Genomic DNA, 19482 nt, shown 5'->3' on the forward strand with positions numbered 1-19482 from the left:
ATACATGTTTTCACATTAGTTCCTACTTTGCAGGAGGGCATACATGTTTTCACATTAGTTCCTACTTGCAGGAGGGCATACATGTTTTCACATTAGTTCCTACTTGCAGGAGGGCGTACATGTTTTCACATTAGTTCCTATTTTGCAGGAGGGCATATATGTTTTCACATTAGTTCCTACTTGCAGGAGAGCATACATGTTTTCACATTAGTTCCTACTTGCAGGAAGGCATACATGTTTTCACATTAGTTCCTACTTGCAGGAGGGCATACATGTTTTCACATTAGTTCCTACTTTGCAGGAGGGCATACATGTTTTCACATTAGTTCCTACTTGCAGGAGGGCATATATGTTTTCACATTAGTTCCTACTTGCAGGAGGGCGTACATGTTTTCACATTAGTTCCTATTTTGCAGGAGGGCATATATGTTTCACATTAGTTCCTACTTGCAGGAGGGCATACATGTTTTCTCATTAGTTCCTATTTTGCAGGAGGGCATATATGTTTCACATTAGTTCCTACTTGCAGGAGGGCATACATGTTTTCACATTCTTATTTTGCAGGAGGGCATACATGTTTTCACATTAGTTTCTACTTGCAGGAGAGCATACATGTTTTCACATTAGTTTCTACTTGCAGGAGGGCATACATGTTTTCACATTAGTTTCTACTTGCAGGAGGGCATACATGTTTTCACATTAGTTCCTACTTGCAGGAGGGCATACATGTTTTCACATTAGTTCCTACTTGCAGGAGGGCATACATGTTTTCACATTAGTTCTTATTTTGCAGGAGGGCATACATGTTTTCACATTAGTTTCTACTTGCAGGAGAGCATACATGTTTTCACATTAGTTCCTACTTGCAGGAGGGCATACATGTTTTCTCATTAGTTTCTACTTGCAGGAGGGCATACATGTTTTCACATTAGTTTCTACTTGCAGGAGGGCATATATGTTTTCACATTAGTTCCTACATGTACTTACAGGAGGGCATATATGTTTCACATTAGTTCCTACTTGCAGGAGGGCATATATGTTTTCACATTAGTTCCTACTTGCAGGAGGGCATATATGTTTTCACATTAGTTTCTAATTGCAGGAGGGCATATATGTTTTCACATTGGTTTCTAATTGCAGGAGGGCATATATGTTTTCACATTAGTTTCTACTTGCAGGAGGGCATACATGTTTTCACATTAGTTCCTACATGTACTTACAGGAGGGCCTATATGTTTCACATTAGTTCCTACTTGCAGGAGGGCATATATGTTTTCACATTAGTTCCTACTTGCAGGAGGGCATATATGTTTTCACATTAGTTTCTACTTGCAGGAGGGCATATATGTTTTCACATTAGTTCCTACATGTACTTACAGGAGGGCCTATATGTTTCACATTAGTTTCTACTTGCAGGAGGGCATATATGTTTTCACATTAGTTCCTACATGTACTTGCAGGAGGGCCTATATGTTTCACATTAGTTCCTACTTGCAGGAGGGCCTATATGTTTCACATTAGTTCCTACTTGCAGGAGGGCATACATGTTTTCACATTAGTTCCTACTTTACAGGAGGGCATATATGTTTCACATTCGTTCCTACTTGCAGGAGGGCATACATGTTTTCACATTAGTTTCTAATTGCAGGAGGGCATACATGTTTTCACATTAGTTCCTACTTGCAGGAGGGCATACATGTTTTCATATTAGTTCCTACTTTGCAGGAGGGCATACATGTTTTCACATTAATTCCTACTTTGCAGGAGGGCATACATGTTTTCACATTAGTTCCTACTTTCAGGAGGGCATACATGTTTTCACATTAATTCCTACTTTGCAGGAGGGCATACATGTTTTCACATTAGTTCCTACTTTCAGGAGGGCCTATATGTTTCACATTAGTTCCTACTTGCAGGAGGGCCTATATGTTTCACATTAGTTCCTACTTGCAGGAGGGCATACATGTTTTCACATTAGTTCCTACTTTACAGGAGGGCATATATGTTTCACATTCGTTCCTACTTGCAGGAGGGCATACATGTTTTCACATTAGTTTCTAATTGCAGGAGGGCATACATGTTTTCACATTAGTTCCTACTTGCAGGAGGGCATACATGTTTTCATATTAGTTCCTACTTTGCAGGAGGGCCTATATGTTTCACATTAGTTCCTACTTTGCAGGAGGGCACACATGTTTTCACATTAGTTCCTACTTTGCAGGAGGGCATATATGTTTTCATATTAGTTCCTACTTTGCAGGAGGGCATACATGTTTTCACATTAGTTTCTACTTTGCAGGGGGCATACATGTTTTCACATTAGTTTCTACTTTTATGTGGCATACATGTTTTCACATTAGTTTCTACTTTTATGTGGCATACATGTTTTCACATTAGTTTCTACTTTTATGTGGCATACATGTTTTCACATTAGTTTCTACTTTTATGTGGCATACATGTTTTCACATTAGTTTCTACTTTTATGTGGCATAAGGTTTTCACAAGATGAAAAACTAAAACCAGCCTGATTGCTTTGATACCTAAAGTAGGTACCTTGAGTAGACCTAGTTAGATTTTTTTTTTATGCGACAATATCTTTTATTTTTAACAAATTCTTTTATTATGCTACTTACCTCGCAAGACATTTTCATATCTCTTCTAAAAACATAATAATGTATCCGTAGATGGGTGGCTGGCTATTGGCTACTCTGTACATGTCAGACTGTTTGAATAAGTCTTTTGTAGTTAAAAGTAAATATTTTGATTGTTTTTCTCACTAACAAGAGTATCTTTTGTATTGAAAAATGTCTGACATCATATACTTTTAAACAGAATGAAATAAAATTTGAGGTGATATTGATGAAGTAAAAAGGGCATTTCTGTAACATTTAGCCTCATTGCTCTCGTTTAGTCTATCAAACATTTCATTACTGAGAATGTTCACTTGAGCTATTTTCATTATATTTTAGTAATCACCATGGCAATGTCTAAATGCGTGTGAAATCTTATAATCTCACTAGTTTGGTCTACATGATGTGATCATCACGACATAAATTTGATAAATGTCAGTAATAACGTGTCTTTTAAAATAGTGTGTCACGCACTACTGGTAACTCTGAATAAAGCAAAGTTGTGATGCGTTCACACAGAATAAGTTGACTTCAATACTTGCCATTGTCTTCAAAACCAAGTCAAGTGGAGCTTATAGATGCCCCCCAGGATGTTGTTATTTTAATCTGTGTCTATACTATAAAAGATGTTGTATAATAATGTTTACTTGTTCTGTGGCTGACTTGTTATGTGAGATGTTCGGGGCAGATCAGTCTGCATGAGGGTTAGAGCAAAGATGGCAAATCTGTATAGATGATTGTCATCACTTGAACAGGTATCCCCCGAGGGAAGAAAGCTTAAATGCTGAAGATACACATAGTAACACAGTTCATGCCATATCAAGTCTCAGAAAGCTCCACTTCAATAACTTTTGTCAAGACAATACTTGTAATCCGTGGGAAGTTGGCAACATAGATCTGCAACTTAATCAATACAATAATAGCATTCATACAATCTAACTGCTTGTTGAACCATACATTTTTCAACCCTGAATAACTCACCAAGTTTGTACATGTATGCTGATCATGTAGCACTGTTCTGTTATATTTTCTCTAAAATTGTATAATAACTTTATACCAGACTTGTGTCGGCTAACACATAAACAGTTTTAGCTAGTTTTTATGATTAAAAAGTAAAAAAATAAAAGTTACTATGTATTGTAATGAGTTAATAAAATTCATTCAACAACTAAAATAAAATTTGTTTTGTTGATGTAACAAAGAATTCACAAAAAGAAATCTTTTAAATGCTAAACTAATAATAGTTTTATGTGGGTTGAAACCAAACTAATGAAATTATTTGCATTGTGCCAACGCAATCATTGGTTTCGGAATACACATGTATTAATGAAACAAACAACATGCAATGGTGATTATTTGTGTAAAACAATAGCTTTCATTTAGTTACTACTGTTTTGATCTGTAGTTCGTAAATAACAAATGTTTCAGAGAATTTTGTTATACGGTGTAGGTGAATGTCACCACAACCAAAGTTGTCACTGTCAAGTACATTGCTTCTACCTACACTTGTGATAATCTGATCATCTTAAATGCTGAGGATAGCCACCTATGTGTCATTTGGATTATCACATTGTATATTTATCTTGAATAACCACTTAATCATATTCAATATTCCAATATGTTTCATATAAACTTCACCTACACAGTTGTACTGTGTCACATTGTGGCTTGAATGACCACCTGTGGCAGTCAGCCATATTTACCATACGTGTCATATGAACTTCACCTACACGATTGTACTGTGTCACATTGTGGCTTGAATGACCACCTGTGGCAGTCAGCCATATTTACTATATGTGTCATATAAAATTGGTTGCACTGTGTCAAATTAAAATAGCAGTTTGAGTTCACCTTTATAGATTTGTATTCTCATAAAATAATTGTTTTTTGATGTACTGCAGTGTTTGTTTGTTTGTTGCATGTTGGCCTCAGATGCATGTAGGGGAAGTTTGTGGGAGTATCACTGCTTTATTTGAGTGTACAGCATGGCCCATATGGCATTTGACCTTTGAAACAAATTATTTACTATACTTACATATTTCTCTTTAATGTTAACTGAACTTCTAAATTTAGTAGGTGTTTGACCTACATATGGGTTAATGTTTACTTCAACCATGGACCATTGGTTTATATTTCAAGTACATGTCTGCTTGTACTGGTACTTGTTTTACAACTCAGCTTCTACCACTTGATATTCTCTCACATACATATATATCAATTAAGTCTCGCTACAGACCCATATAAAATTCAGCTTAAAATATAAAATATATAAGAGAGGAGCTGCTTATTTATTTCTTCAGAAGTATTGGGGTCAGTGGTATTTATTCCTGTATGCATAACATGTCTTTGATTTTTCTGCCTGTACATGTACACTAATATACGTGTATGTGCCTGTTCCTTTAAGACTATGATCTTGTTTCTTGATGCATGTCTATTCAATACACTATTAAATTAATTTTAATTATTTATAAAATCCCTTTCATGCTTTTAATTTTGTTCTCTTCTGCATACCCAAGTTCCTTTAAAGCTTTATTTGATTAATGAATATTCGTTTACAGTAATTTAGTATTTTCTATACAATTTGACTATCCATAAAACCTGGTGACAGGTCATGTGTGCATTATTGACAGTGTTAGTTATTTTTCATTAGTTGGTGCTATTATTGGTCAGTCTTGTATAAGCTTAGATGAACTTGATGTGAACTGCATCTATAATTAATAAATAAGGCAAATATTTCTCACGTCAAACAACATAATATTTGAGCTGGTTAGAGTTTATACTTGAGTAATATAAAATTTTAACTATATATATATGATATCATAGCCTTAACAAAATAGCCTTAACAAAAATATGACAAATTGCTAAGCTGCCAGTGTTTTTCAACAAATTCTAAATAAATTAAATAATTATTTGACCAAGCGCTATAACGCAACATCAGTTGACACATAACCTGCTGTCTTAGCATCCATGGATATGAATGGTTTATAATGACGTAAGCAGGCAATTTATTAATTAAGAATATTTAGTCTGCAATGTCAAATTTTTAATTATAATATGATCAAATTGTGTAATTCCAGAACCCAACCACTATTACAATTTGTAAATGTACTGATTGCCCATCCCATTCATACCTTGTACCCCTATCTAAGACAAAGTACTCCATTCTACTCAGCTGTGTATGATTTAATGAGAACATTGGCCTCTCAGCCATATTACATAATACACAGTAACTTAAGGGGTTCACTTTGTTAGAATGCCGGAAGCCCAATGTGAGGGTTTCTTTTGTGTTGAGTCTCCACTGTGACTTGATGACTGTATATATATCGGGTAACGCCAGGAACTGTTGAACATTTGGATATGTATCATCACAATGAAGGCAATGACTTCTGAATGTACAATAGTATTGGAAAAGGGTTACTATATCTCGGCCATCTCCACGGACATGAAGGGTGATATTAACTGCATTACTAGCAAAGAAGAATTCAGAGTAAGATTTTAATTTGAAGATCATTTCATTTTTCAGTGAAACTATATTTAGGATTTTATCAGTCAGGGTATGATATGTTGCATTTGTTGTTTTCATAACTGAAAATCTTGTATACTTATTTGTCACACAGACTTTCTTTCAATAACTTAGTAATTATATTGTCATAATGTGCATGTAAATTTCTTAAATGTATTTTAACAGAGTCTAGTGACAGAATGATACACTGCTCATATTACATCGTTGAACTTTGAACACTGTTTTGATCCTTGGTTGATGTAATAATGTATTGTTTTCTGAATAACTGGCTACCTTATTTCAACTTCATTTTCTACCATGGTTGAGTAGTTTTATAGGTGTGACTAATGTACACAGTCTTACCTGCTACTGACGTTGTTGAATATCCGCTACTATACTATTAAACCAATAGGATAGTCATTGTCCTTCTTGCAACGTCAATGAATGTACGTCAAAGCAAGATCTTCAAAGAGTTCTTGAAGTCAGCTGTTTACACATTAGGCTCTATTGTTAAATAGGTCTAGTACTTACATAAGTGTAATTTTATTCCAATTACTACTCTCTTTGTGCCTTTTCTGAAAATTCTGCGTAGTTCCAGTTGATACATGTCAACTATATGCGAATATTTATTATGGTTTAAAATCATGCGAATTGGGGTTTAATTTAATGTAACATTTCAATTTACAATTCTTGTGAATGGTGTGGTACAAATTAGAATCACACATGACATCGATGGGGTTTAATTTTATGTAACATTTCAATTTACAATTCTTGTGAATGGTGTGGTACAAATTAGAATCACACATGACATCGATGGGATTTAATTTAATGTCACAAGCATTTCAATTCACGATTGTTGTGAGTGGTGTGCTACAAATTAAAATCACACAGCATGACACTAATATTATGTCAAGCATGCTATGAATTCAAGCTGTGATTTGCCTGTCTGATAGATTTCTATGCTTAATAGTGCATTTCAATACCTACATACAATCAGTTCAACAGGGACTGTGATAAAATGAATTCAAACTGACTGTCTGATAGATTTCTATTTCTAATAGTGAACGTCAACACCCACATACAATCATTATTACGTAATTTTTACCATAATAATAAAAGGAATTTTCTATTTTAGTTTCAATTGTACAAGACAGCTTTTGAAAATAATTAAATTAATATTACAAGACAACAAAAATAATTAAATGAATATTACAGAACAAACAAACATTGCACACCACTGTAAGTTCTGTTTAATTATGGTACACTACAAATGCTGTATTTTATGCAATGATGGTTGATTATTTTTGATTTTTATATGTAATTCTAAAATGTCTAATGGAAAATAAGACAAACTGAATTATGTAATAATTCCACGTTATGCATAATCTGAAACTTCTTTTCATCTAAGCTTTTGTCTTCATCTGTGAAGTGAAGGGTTGATATTGTAATGGTCACACAGTCAAGGGTTGATATTGTAACTGTTACACAGTGGAGAGTTGATTTTGTAACAGTTACACAGTCAAGGGTTGATATTGTAACTGTTACACAGTGGAGAGTTGATTTTGTAACGGTCACACAGTCAAGGGTTGATATTGTAACTGTTACACAGTGGAGAGTTGATTTTGTAACGGTTACAGTGGAGAGTTGATTTTGTAACCTTACACAGTGAAGAGTTGATATTGTAATGGTTACAGTGGAGAGTTGATTTTGTAACGTTACACAGTGAAGAGTTGATATTGTAACGGTTACACAGTGGAGAGTTGATTTTGTAACATTACACAGTGAAGAGTTGATATTGTAACGATTACACAGTGAAGGGTTGATATCCACAAAAACTAAATACATTCTTTGTTTGTTTACAGTCAAGTTCATGGCGCAAAATACGTAATATGGTACACTGGTCACCATTCATACAGTCATTTAAAAAGAAATACCCATGGGTTCAATTAGCCGGTCACCAAGGTATGTATGGCAGTTTATTGTGTTCATTGACCTGTCACATCAGTTGTTTTTGCTAACAATCATGCGCTCTTACATGTGTATTACAAAATACATTGTTTTATTAATCTGGACACAAACAATACCATTGTTTTGCCTGTGAATGACCTTTAGACACTGTCATTACAAAAAAAGTACACAAGTACATTAGCTCCCCCCCCCCCCGACCTCCGCTCAATTCTCGATTCCACAAATCAGTGTGTGTGTGAACTCCTTTTATCTATTTACCTGGACTGATCTACTGATCTTCAACATTTGTTTGTTCATTCATCCTGTCTACATTTTCTCTCTGGAACTTCCTAGTAAAACCATGTTCTGTATTCTGTAGGTAATTTCAAAGCTGGTGACTTTGGTACTGTTCTAAAGAAACACTGCCCTAGAGAACAGAGGTGTCTTTTGTCTCTGATGACAGATATACTTAGACCTTATATACCTGAGTACAAAGGTGAAGTCGACAAGAATGGAGAAAGTATCCTTTTTTGTTCAATTGTGGTATATGTTATCTTCATATGCTTAGACTGCATAATACAAGAAGCATAATATACAGTTTAGATAATAAATAAGCAACTGATTTAGGACTCGTCTAGATAAATTTTCATTACTGACAACATACCAGTATCTACTAAACAATTATTTGTAGGATTCTGAGTTGCTTCTTTGTATATGCACTCAACATTATCAAATGAATACTGTGTAAAATGTTTGCACATAGGCTGATTGTTATTTTCAATTTGTTGTGACAACCAGGTCATCAATTTGAAATAACCAAGCAATATTTATTTTTACATTTCTGAAATCTGGCTTGTTATGGCTTTTTCCTGTACTGACTGATAGTAAATGAGGGTTATCTAAACAAATAGTTTGTCAGAAATATAACATGGCAAGTGACATCATAACATAGCAAGTGACATCATAACATAGCAAGTGACATCATAACATAGCAAGTGACATCATAGCATAGCAAGGGACATCATAACATAGCAAGTGACATCATAACATAGCAAGTGACATCATAACATAGCAAGGGACATCATAGCATAGCAAGGGACATCATAGCATAGCAAGGGACATCATAGCATAGCAAGTGACATCATAGCATAGCAAATGACATCATAACATAGCAAGTGACATAACATAGCAAGTGACATCATAGCATAGCAAGGGACATCATAGCATAGCAAGTGACATCATAGCATAGCAAGAGACATAGCATAGCAAGTGACATCATAACATAGCAAGTGACATCATAGCATAGCAAGGGACATCGTAGCATAGCAAGTGACATAACATAGCAAGTGACATCATAACATAGCAAGTGACATCATAACATAGCAAGTGACATCATAACATAGCAAGTGACATCGTAGCATAGCAAGGGACATTATAGCATAGCAAGGGATAGCATAGCAAGTGACATCATAGCATAGCAAGTGACATCATAGCATAGCAAGTGACATCATAGCATAGCAAGTGACATAGCATAGCAAGTGACATCATAACATAGCAAGTGACATCATAACATAGCAAGGGACATCATAGCATAGCAAGGGACATCATAGCATAGCAAGTGACATCATAGCATAGCAAATGACATCATAACATAGCAAGTGACATCATAACATAGCAAGTGACATCATAGCATAGCAAGTGACATAGCATAGCAAGTGACATAGCATAGCAAATGAAATAGATGAAATGTATATTTGTGTGTTATGTGTGTTATATGTGTGTTTCACCTTAACTGCTGCCTTAGAATATATTCAAATGCAAGATTTACTTCAAGACTTTGATTCACCTTCAGTTATGGACTGTAAACTTGGAACAAGGTACAGTAAATCAATTCACATACTGTATCAGTAATGCATTTGGGTGATTGTTTTATCATTAACATTACACCAATTTCACATACTGGATTAGCAATAGTAACATCACAATTTGCGAAATGTCCTCACACCAATAAATCATCAAATAACGAAAATTAAAGTGTTTAAATGGAAAATGTTTTCAGAGAAAATCCTAAGTATGTTATCCCAGTGTCTGAATCTGTCGTTGTACTGTGGGTGTTTCTCTGAATCTCATTACTTTGTCACTAATAATAAAACAGTTGAATATTTCTTATTTCCAGAACCTATTTAGAAGATGAACTGAGCAAAGCAAGAGAAAAACCCAAGCTTAGAAAGGTAATACATCTTAAGCTTTGACCTCTGAGTTCGATCACATTCAAACTTCACACATACATCATTCAACTTAGAACACATATGCACATGCATTCATTTCATGATCTGATTCAAAATGCATTTCTGCTGTTGCTGAACCAGATCTCAGTATGCACAGATTTTGTTCAAACTCAATTTAAACATTGGACATTATTGGACCTTGATGGCTGTCATTTTGTTTTTCAGACACCTGGTGGCCATTTTGTTTTCCAGACACCTGGTGGCCATTTTGTTTTCCAGACACCTGGTGGCCATTTTGTTTTTCAGACACCTGGTGGCCATCATATCATGTTTTCTATAACTCATTTTATTTCTATTCAGGACATGTATCAGAAAATGATAGACATAGATGCTAACGAACCAACAGATGAAGAAAATAAACTAGGTGCTATTACAAAACCCAGATATATGCAGTGGAGAGAGCATGTTAGCTCATCAGCTTGTCTGGGATTCAGGATAGAAGGTGTCAAGGTAAGGTACAATGGAGGAAGCTTGATTAGGATTCAGGATAGAAGGTGTCAAGGTAAGGTACAATGGAGGAAGCTTGATTAGGATTCAGGATAGAAGGTGTCAAGGTAAGGTACAATGGAGGAAGCTTGATTAGGATTCAGGATAGAAGGTGTCAAGGTAAGGTACAATGGAGGAAGCTTGATTAGGATTCAGGATAGAAGGTGTCAAGGTAAGGTACAATGGAGGAAGCTTGATTAGGATTCAGGATAGAAGGTGTCAAGGTAAGGTACAATGGAGGAAGCTTGATTAGGATTCAGGATAGAAGGTGTCAAGGTAAGGTACAATGGAGGAAGCTTGATTAGGATTCAGGATAGAAGGTGTCAAGGTAAGGTACAATGGAGGAAGCTTGATTAGGATTCAGGATAGAAGGTGTCAAGGTAAGGTACAATGGAGGAAGCTTGATTAGGATTCAGGATAGAAGGTGTCAAGGTAAGGTACAAAGGTGGAAGCTTGATTAGGATTCAGGATAGAAGGTGTCAAGGTAAGGTACAATGGAGGAAGCTTGATTAGGATTCAGGATAGAAGGTGTCAAGGTAAGGTACAATGGAGGAAGCTTGATTAGGATTCAGGATAGAAGGTGTCAAGGTAAGGTACAATGGAGGAAGCTTGATTAGGATTCAGGATAGAAGGTGTCAAGGTAAGGTACAATGGAGGAAGCTTGATTAGGATTCAGGATAGAAGGTGTCAAGGTAAGGTACAATGGAGGAAGCTTGATTAGGATTCAGGATAGAAGATGTCAAGGTAAGGTACAATGGTGGAAGCTTGATTAGGATTCAGGAAGGTCATTTTGTGATTTGATCAAATTGATTGCCTTTTTGTCTAAATTCCTAAAATGGCAGTCTGTAAATCATTTATTTCTCGCAGGTGAGCACAGCCTCATATCAGAATCATACATACTAGGTTACATGTACAGGTCATATTTTTTTCAAATTCAAACAAAAACTGGCAATCATATGATTTTTTGTTTAATGGTGTACATGCAAGTTTCTATGTCTGTATGTGCGATTATAAACCACCACATGAAATTTGTACTAAACACTGAGATCAACTACTGATAAAAATGGGTAGACTGGTAAAATAGAGGAACTGTGCATTGCTAGCTTGTTGTTAAAATGATGGTCACTCCTTAATTCAGGAAATACTGACCTACCTAAGCTATTGTATGGAAAGTTCTCTTTCATAATGAATTGCATTTATGCTCAGTAGTGTAAAATTGAAATTTAGCTTGAACTGCTTTTACACATGGTAGTTAGGTGTGTGTGGTATTTTTAGCCAAACATATAGCTGACTGCTGCAGCAAACAAGGGGCTTGACAGATAATTACTTCCATTCAAGTGTTAGATGATGATGTAAATATAAAATTGTCAAGGGTGTGTTGCCATGGTAAGGTTATATAACATGTATGCATCACCGGTAATTACCTAGACGTAGTTGTACTTTGTACAATATTATTATCAGAGGATTATTGTGGAAGTTGTCTACAAATAGATAAATTGAATTGGAACGTGACTGAACATTATAGTCAATCTTTCTTTATTACAGAAAGGAGATGGCCATTCAAGTCGTGATTTTAAAACTGTCAAAACTAAAGAACAGATTGGTGAATCACTGAATTACTTTGTGGAAGGCGATCAAATTGTTATTGCTAAATATATCAGAAGGTTAAAAGCAATCCGAGCTACACTTGAAGCATCACCATTTTTTTCTTCACATGAGGTTTGTATCTTCAGTTGTTTTTGTTTTAGAATATGCAGCAGATCATTCAAACTGTTGTACTGGGAATGAAAGTTTCTCTCCTAGCCTCAAAAAGAAAGTTTGTTTACGAAAGGTAAAGATCCCTTTTGTTCATGTTTCAAATCATCATCACATACATTTCTTGTCTGGGTTTGCCTGTTTAAATATGATTTATTTATTCATTCATTCAATTTTAATTCAATAAGAGTCTTGTAGCCAAATAAAAAAAAAAGGTCTTTGTTATAAATATATCTCTTACATGCTCTGCTCAATCATGTTCAAACTTTTTATACATACGGGTATATTATTTCACACATATGTATATTCATTCATTTGATAACTTTCATTTTAGTTTAGTTTAGTCAGTTTAATTTGGTCAGATCATTGTTACACTCAAAATAATCTGCCAGCAAATTAAAATTTTCTGAATAAAATATCAAAAATAATTATAACTTAAAATAAATTAAAAAAACAAAGACCAAAAAAAATACATGGATTGAAAGCGTTTTCACATTTGAAAAATTTTATTGTGGAATTGTGAAAACTCTATTTCTAATTATATTGTGTTGTATTGTGTTGACAGTGTTTGATTGATATCCACTCAACTCTTTTGTTCAGGTGATTGGTAGCTCATTACTTTTTGTCCATGACAAGAATGGCAAAGCTAGTGTTTGGATGATTGACTTTGGTAAGACAGTACCATTACCTGAAGGAGATTCTAATGATCATCGAACACCCTGGATAGAAGGCAATCGTGAAGATGGATATCTATTTGGTTTAGACAATTTAATAGACATATGGTCATGCATGGTGAAATCGTAACATTAGATGTATTACTTTCTATTCCATATCAGTGTTGTCAGTTGAGTACCGCTCTGTTAAAACTGATTAGGAAATGCAGATATTGAAAGGTAAACTTGTACTATGCCAGGGAAAAGGTACTGAAATGAAATTTTTGGAAAACAATTAAAATTCAGCAAATAAGAAACATAATTTTTTGTTCTGTTGCCTTGTTTGCAACTTTAGAGAAAAATATTCGTTGATATATTATTCAAATAAAACAATCTCTGAATTGATGAATCTATACTGTCTAGGACAAGACTTAGTTTATATACTTTGGTATTACTTTGGGTATTACTTTTAACAGTTTAGATTCAAGACATTAGTCATACTGAGCTACTTTTACCTCGGCTTAAGACACATTTACACATTATCATTGATTTGAAACAAATATATTCTTATGCAATCACGTTTTGAAAAGAATGACAGTTATTATGTACAAATTTGATTCAAGCTTTGAATTCTCGATATCAGTGACTTAAAACGTTTTTTATTTGTTTATAAAACATTTGTATACCTTGTTTTCTATTCTGTAGAATAATTTAGATTGTTTCCCTGAAACATACTGTAATTTGATGATATTTTATATTGCTGCAGTTCACTGAACCATTAAACAAAACGCCAACGTAGTTCGGATGTAACAATTAGGCAATCCTACGTCATGTAATTCACCCACTCATAAGTAGAGTAAAAATAGCCACTGGTTATTCAAGTCATCCCCACATGGAAAAGTAGTGATAATGAATTCAATTTTACATTATGTTTGACTTTTCTAAAAGGTCTTCTAAATCAATATTATTAAATTGAGCAGACATGCATTTCTGGCATGCAGTCCCTAAAAAGGTTATTTATAAAAACTTCTGTCAATGAAAATTACTTGTACACGTACTTCCTTATATTCCTTCAAAAGAAGACATTATGATACTCAAGCTACCATGGTTGCTGCACAATAAATGGAATTATGAAAATAACCAAAACAAAACATCATGTTTTTCCCTCCAGGCAGTCTTAATCTCAAGTGCAATATTACCAGTTCTACAAGTTGTTCAGAGGCCCACAATTTAACAATCCATTTTTTGCATGATGATTCATGAAAGTTGATGCAATATGATGGATTATTCTGAAGATTCCCATCCACACAAAAGCATCTGAACACTAGTGATCAGACCAAACAAACAATATCACACTACACTCAATGTTGGAATATGCGTTTTAATTGTCTTTCCTTAATTAACTGATTCTAGTACAGTTATAATAATCTTTAAAAGTATATATTGCCCTCCAGTGTTTTAATTAAAATTTGTAAGTTAAATATCAAATTATGTGATATAGTAATTTAACTGATTTGATTTATTTTATATTAACCATTTAGTGTGGTTGCTGCAACTCTTACAGGGTTGGATTTTGGTTAGCTATTATGAGACTACTTTTCACAGCCATTTTAAAACTTAGTTAAATCCTGTTTTTATTTTTAGGGGATTTTATTGTATAATTGGATAAAAATAATTTTATTCTAACTGTAAATGAGTAAGTGCGTCAGTAAAAGTCAAGATCACATGAAGTAATGCAGCAATGTAACAATGTGACTTTATAAAGTATTTCTGAATTATTAAAAACAGTTTCATTTGAACAGGAGTTTCAGAAAGATGTTCTGTGTTTTTATGGTTTCAAAGACAATTGACATACAATGTAAACTTGATGTAGTAAATTACAAAAAGTTAAGTATTTATAATCAGGATAAATCTATAAATTGATCATAATACATAATATTGTGATATGATGAGCACATTGTGTTCTTTATTGTATGTAACATTGGTATGAGTTTTATATCGTTAGAATATTGCTTTGTTCTTTACATACCGTAACACATGTTCTTTACATACCGTAACACATGTTCTTTACATACCGTAACACATGTTCTTTACATACCGTAACACATGTTCTTTACATACCGTAACACATGTTCTTTACATACCGTACACATGTTCTTTACATACCGTAACACATGTTCTTTACATACCGTAACACATGTTCTTTGTATTTTTATATCATTAGAATATTGCTTTGTTCTTTACATACCGTAACACATGTTCTTTGTATTTTTGAGCATTGCTATGTTCTATAATTTAGGATCACTGCTATGTTTATGTCTTTGGAAGTTTATTATATGCTAGGTTACGGTTCTTACCTTTGGAACATTATTGAATGCTACATACTTTTGGAACTGTGTTATGTGTTTCATACCTTTAAGACATTTTTATATGTTATATACCTTTGAAACATTTTTGTAAGATACATACGTTTAGAACATTCTTGTATGCTACATACTTTTTGAACATTTTTATGTGCTATAAACCTTTGGAATATGTTTGTATGCTACATACAACATTCTTGTATGCTACATACTTTTTGAACATTTTTATGTGCTATAAACCTTTGGAATATGTTTGTATGCTACATACAACATTCTTGTATGGTACATACCTTTGAAACATTCTTGTATGCTACATACTTTTTGAACATTTGTATGTGCTATATACCTGTGGAATATGTTTGTATGCTACATACAACATTCTTGTATGGTACATACCTTTGAAACATTCTTGTATGCTACATACTTTTTGAACATTTTTATGTGTTATATACCTTTGGAATATGTTTGTATGCTACATACAACATTTTTGTATGGTACATACCTTTGAAACATTCTTGTATGCTACATACTTTTTGAACATTTTTATGTGCTATATACCTTTGGAATATGTTTGTATGCTACATACCTTTGAAACATTCTTGTATGATACATTCCTTTTATACGTTCTTGTGTGGTACATATCTTTGGAATTTGTGTTATGCTACTTACCTTTAGAACTTTGTGATATGTTACATACCTTTGAAAAATTGTTGTATGCTACAAAACTTTTGAAATCTTATTTGTGAAATATGGATTGGTTTTCACTATACATGTATGACCATTAATGAAATTACATAATTGCCAACTCATTGCCTGAACAATACTCTCATATCACAGCTTCTGTACATTGTAAATATTTATAAATTTTGAAATGAAAAAGATTCCGATTTTTCCACAGTAGTTAGTTTTCTATACTATTCACTACTAAAATCTGAAAGTAATAAAACTTGATAATGAAACTAAATGTTCTTTGCGTTCATTTTATTTAAGTGTGATCAACAATTGGAAATATTCAACATGCCACCATGTCGACTTCAATATGGTATACGACATTTGAAAATGACATTGTGTTTGTTTACACGAGTGGTTGGCTTTCTGCTATTGCCAAGTTCATGATGGCTGTTTTATGTAAATGTTACCATTTTCATAGTAATTCAGCTAAACAGAATCTTTTTGATTCAATGAAGGAACAAACTGGTCAGCCCGCCGACTGATAGAAATTACTCCAATACTCTGAAATATCACTCAAAACGTTGTGAACTCTTGTGTTCATGACATTTATAGGAGAGATCTCTTTGAGGTTACCATGGAAATGAGAATGTTAACCATTGCCAGATAAAGTTATTGTAGATCAAAGTGCTTTGTAGCTGTGGTAGTAATCTGCACTCGGAGTGCCTTCTGGTAATCAACATCTGATAATAAATGTTGTATATTGTGCAGGAGACTTAGAAAATGATTTAAATTTTACTCCTCCACTGAAAATTAATGTGTAGAATATTGTGACAAAAGATGAGGTTTAGAAATTCACAGCCCACGTTGGAGCTAAAAGACAAACTTATTGAATGCTAGCGCAACCAATAGACGTTACCCAATGAAATAGAAAAACTCTAGGGGGCGCTCACATAGATAAAGTTTGATGGGACTTGTCTGATGTCATCTCCGGCATCAACTATTTCTTGTGGTTACAATAACTCATACAGGTTTTTATTCCATCTTTTTCAAACATGGATACTTGATTTTCCAGTGTGGCATCTCGGTTCGATTTTGGTACGTTTTATAATTGTCTTTCTCTTGTGGTTACAATATAACGTAAACAAACTTGGAAATATTATCAATCACTAAATTATCAACCAAATTTCATTTGTGGTGTAACTAGCATGTATAACTGTCTAGATAACTATTTATTTAATATTTAGATTCGCAACGGGCAAGGTTGTAATAATTACACTGTTTATCAACAAACAGCGGAACTTCCACAATGTAAGTACTTATTTAAAAACTCAACAAGCTTCACATATAAGTTGCGTGTTGGGCGCCCTCTATGGTGAAACTTGACTGGAAATCTGAATTCGTGTTTAATATTTGGAATACGACTTTGACACGTTTATAATTAAAACTGCCTACCTATATCCGATTACTGTCACAAATGGATTAAGGAGAAATCTGAGTATTCAAAGTAGTAAAAAGCGATTATATATATATTATCTCGTACTCATTAATTGGTAATATTTTGGGTTAATTCAAGAGAATGTGTATTTGTTAATAACGTAGCCGGGAATAGCAGTGGGTGTCAGAGACAAAATTCTAATGATAAATTTTAATATGTTTAGTTTGAAAGTGTCGTCGTTGTCATTTGTATCGAAGTAATGGCAGGCAGTCCAGTGTGAATGGTCTATTCTACCTATCTATACTACAAATACGTAATACATGTTTATAGATTTTATGTGACTATGGTTACAGTAACCACAATATTAGTAACGGTGATCAATAGGTTATGATAACTACAATAGTAGTAATCAGTAGGTTACAGTAACCGACTTAGTAGTAGTCGTGAACAGTGGGTTACAGTAACTACAAAAATAGTAAACGTAATCAGTAGGTTACAGTATCTAGAATAGTAGTACATGTAATCAGTTGGTTAAAGTAGTAACGATAATCAGTAGGTTACGATAACTACAATGGTAGTAATTGTGATCAGTAGGTAACAGTAACCACTATAGTAGTAACCGTGATCAGTAGATTACAGTAACAACTATAATAGTAACGGTGATCAGTAGATTACAGTAACAACTATAGTAGTAACGGTGATCAGTAGGTTACGATAACTACAATAGTAGTAACCGTGATCAGTAGATTACAGTAACTATGTATAGCTAATTCTCTGTATGAGTAGCAGAAACGAAGGTATACAGTTCCATAATTTGGTGTACACAATTGGATTTAGTTGCGTTGAACGAAGGCCAATAGGCTTAGTGAATTAGCCAATCTGACGTCCGATTGAAACTATCCATACTTGAGTCTAATAAAACAGGTGCAGTCAACGGAGCTGTTCGTGAAAAAATGTGTTCGCAAGGGATTTTTAGCGGGCAGGCAAAATAAAACATCTTCAGTGGAAGGGCATTACAAACAGGGTTTCTCAGAGGGGAATTCCAGTACGAGAAGATTTTTATTCAGAGGGCAGGCAAATTCCATTTTTAGATTGAGCGGGTAAGGGCAAAATGCAGAATTTTCCGCGGGCATCAAAAACCAAATTGCCAAAGGGGAGGAATGTTTAGACTGAGAATACCCCGATCCCAAGTTCTTTCTAAGCTTTCTTCGATTTTTTATTGTCTCCCATAATGCATTGTATGTTCAGAAGTGCAAAATTTGAACTTGGGTACAACTCTCTTAATAAAGAGTGTTGCCGGTGAAATGGGTCATGGCATTTTGTCATTTCATGGAAAATATAGGTATTATATTACCATTAAATTCGCCTGCTATAAAGAAAAACGTTAAATTCAATTCACATGGGTTTAAGGATTGGAGCTGGTGATCATAACGTCTTCTCTGGGTAATGATAGGGAGAAGGCAGAAACTGTTGAGAGGGGAGAATTGAGACACCTGAACCAACTGGATGGGAGAGAGTTGATACAACTGCGTGTCCAGAGGACAGGCAAAAACAAAATGAGCGGGGAGAGGGCAGTGGGTAGCAAAATTGAGTGGGGAGAAGGCAGAGGGGAACAAAAACTGAGTGGGTAGAAGGCAGCGGGGAACAAACACTGAGTGGGGAGAGGGCAGTGGGAGCAAAAAACAGTGGGAGGGCAATTTAATTTGATTGAGAGGGAGGGGAGTTGCGAACAGATTGGCCTCTCCCCTCCA

The 19482-nt window shown here is 34.3% G+C and overlaps 1 protein-coding gene across 1 annotated transcript in view; it reads left to right on the top strand.

The window, feature by feature from the left end:
* The window catches only part of LOC100374225 (uncharacterized), a 56571-nt gene extending 39983 nt beyond the window's left edge, over window positions 1-16588 (top strand). The window contains exons 3-9 of the mRNA XM_002734522.4: window positions 7995-8094; window positions 8459-8599; window positions 9884-9956; window positions 10256-10310; window positions 10668-10817; window positions 12399-12572; window positions 13209-16588. Of these exons, the coding sequence (XP_002734568.2) occupies window positions 7995-8094; window positions 8459-8599; window positions 9884-9956; window positions 10256-10310; window positions 10668-10817; window positions 12399-12572; window positions 13209-13412 (897 nt within the window). The 3' untranslated portion in view covers window positions 13413-16588. The remainder of the gene's footprint in view (window positions 1-7994; window positions 8095-8458; window positions 8600-9883; window positions 9957-10255; window positions 10311-10667; window positions 10818-12398; window positions 12573-13208) is intronic.
* Window positions 16589-19482: the final 2894 nt, after the last annotated feature.

Source organism: Saccoglossus kowalevskii, chromosome 2, assembly GCF_978046115.1.
Source record: "Saccoglossus kowalevskii chromosome 2, keSacKowa6.1, whole genome shotgun sequence".
Taxonomy (NCBI): Eukaryota; Metazoa; Hemichordata; class Enteropneusta; family Harrimaniidae; genus Saccoglossus; species Saccoglossus kowalevskii.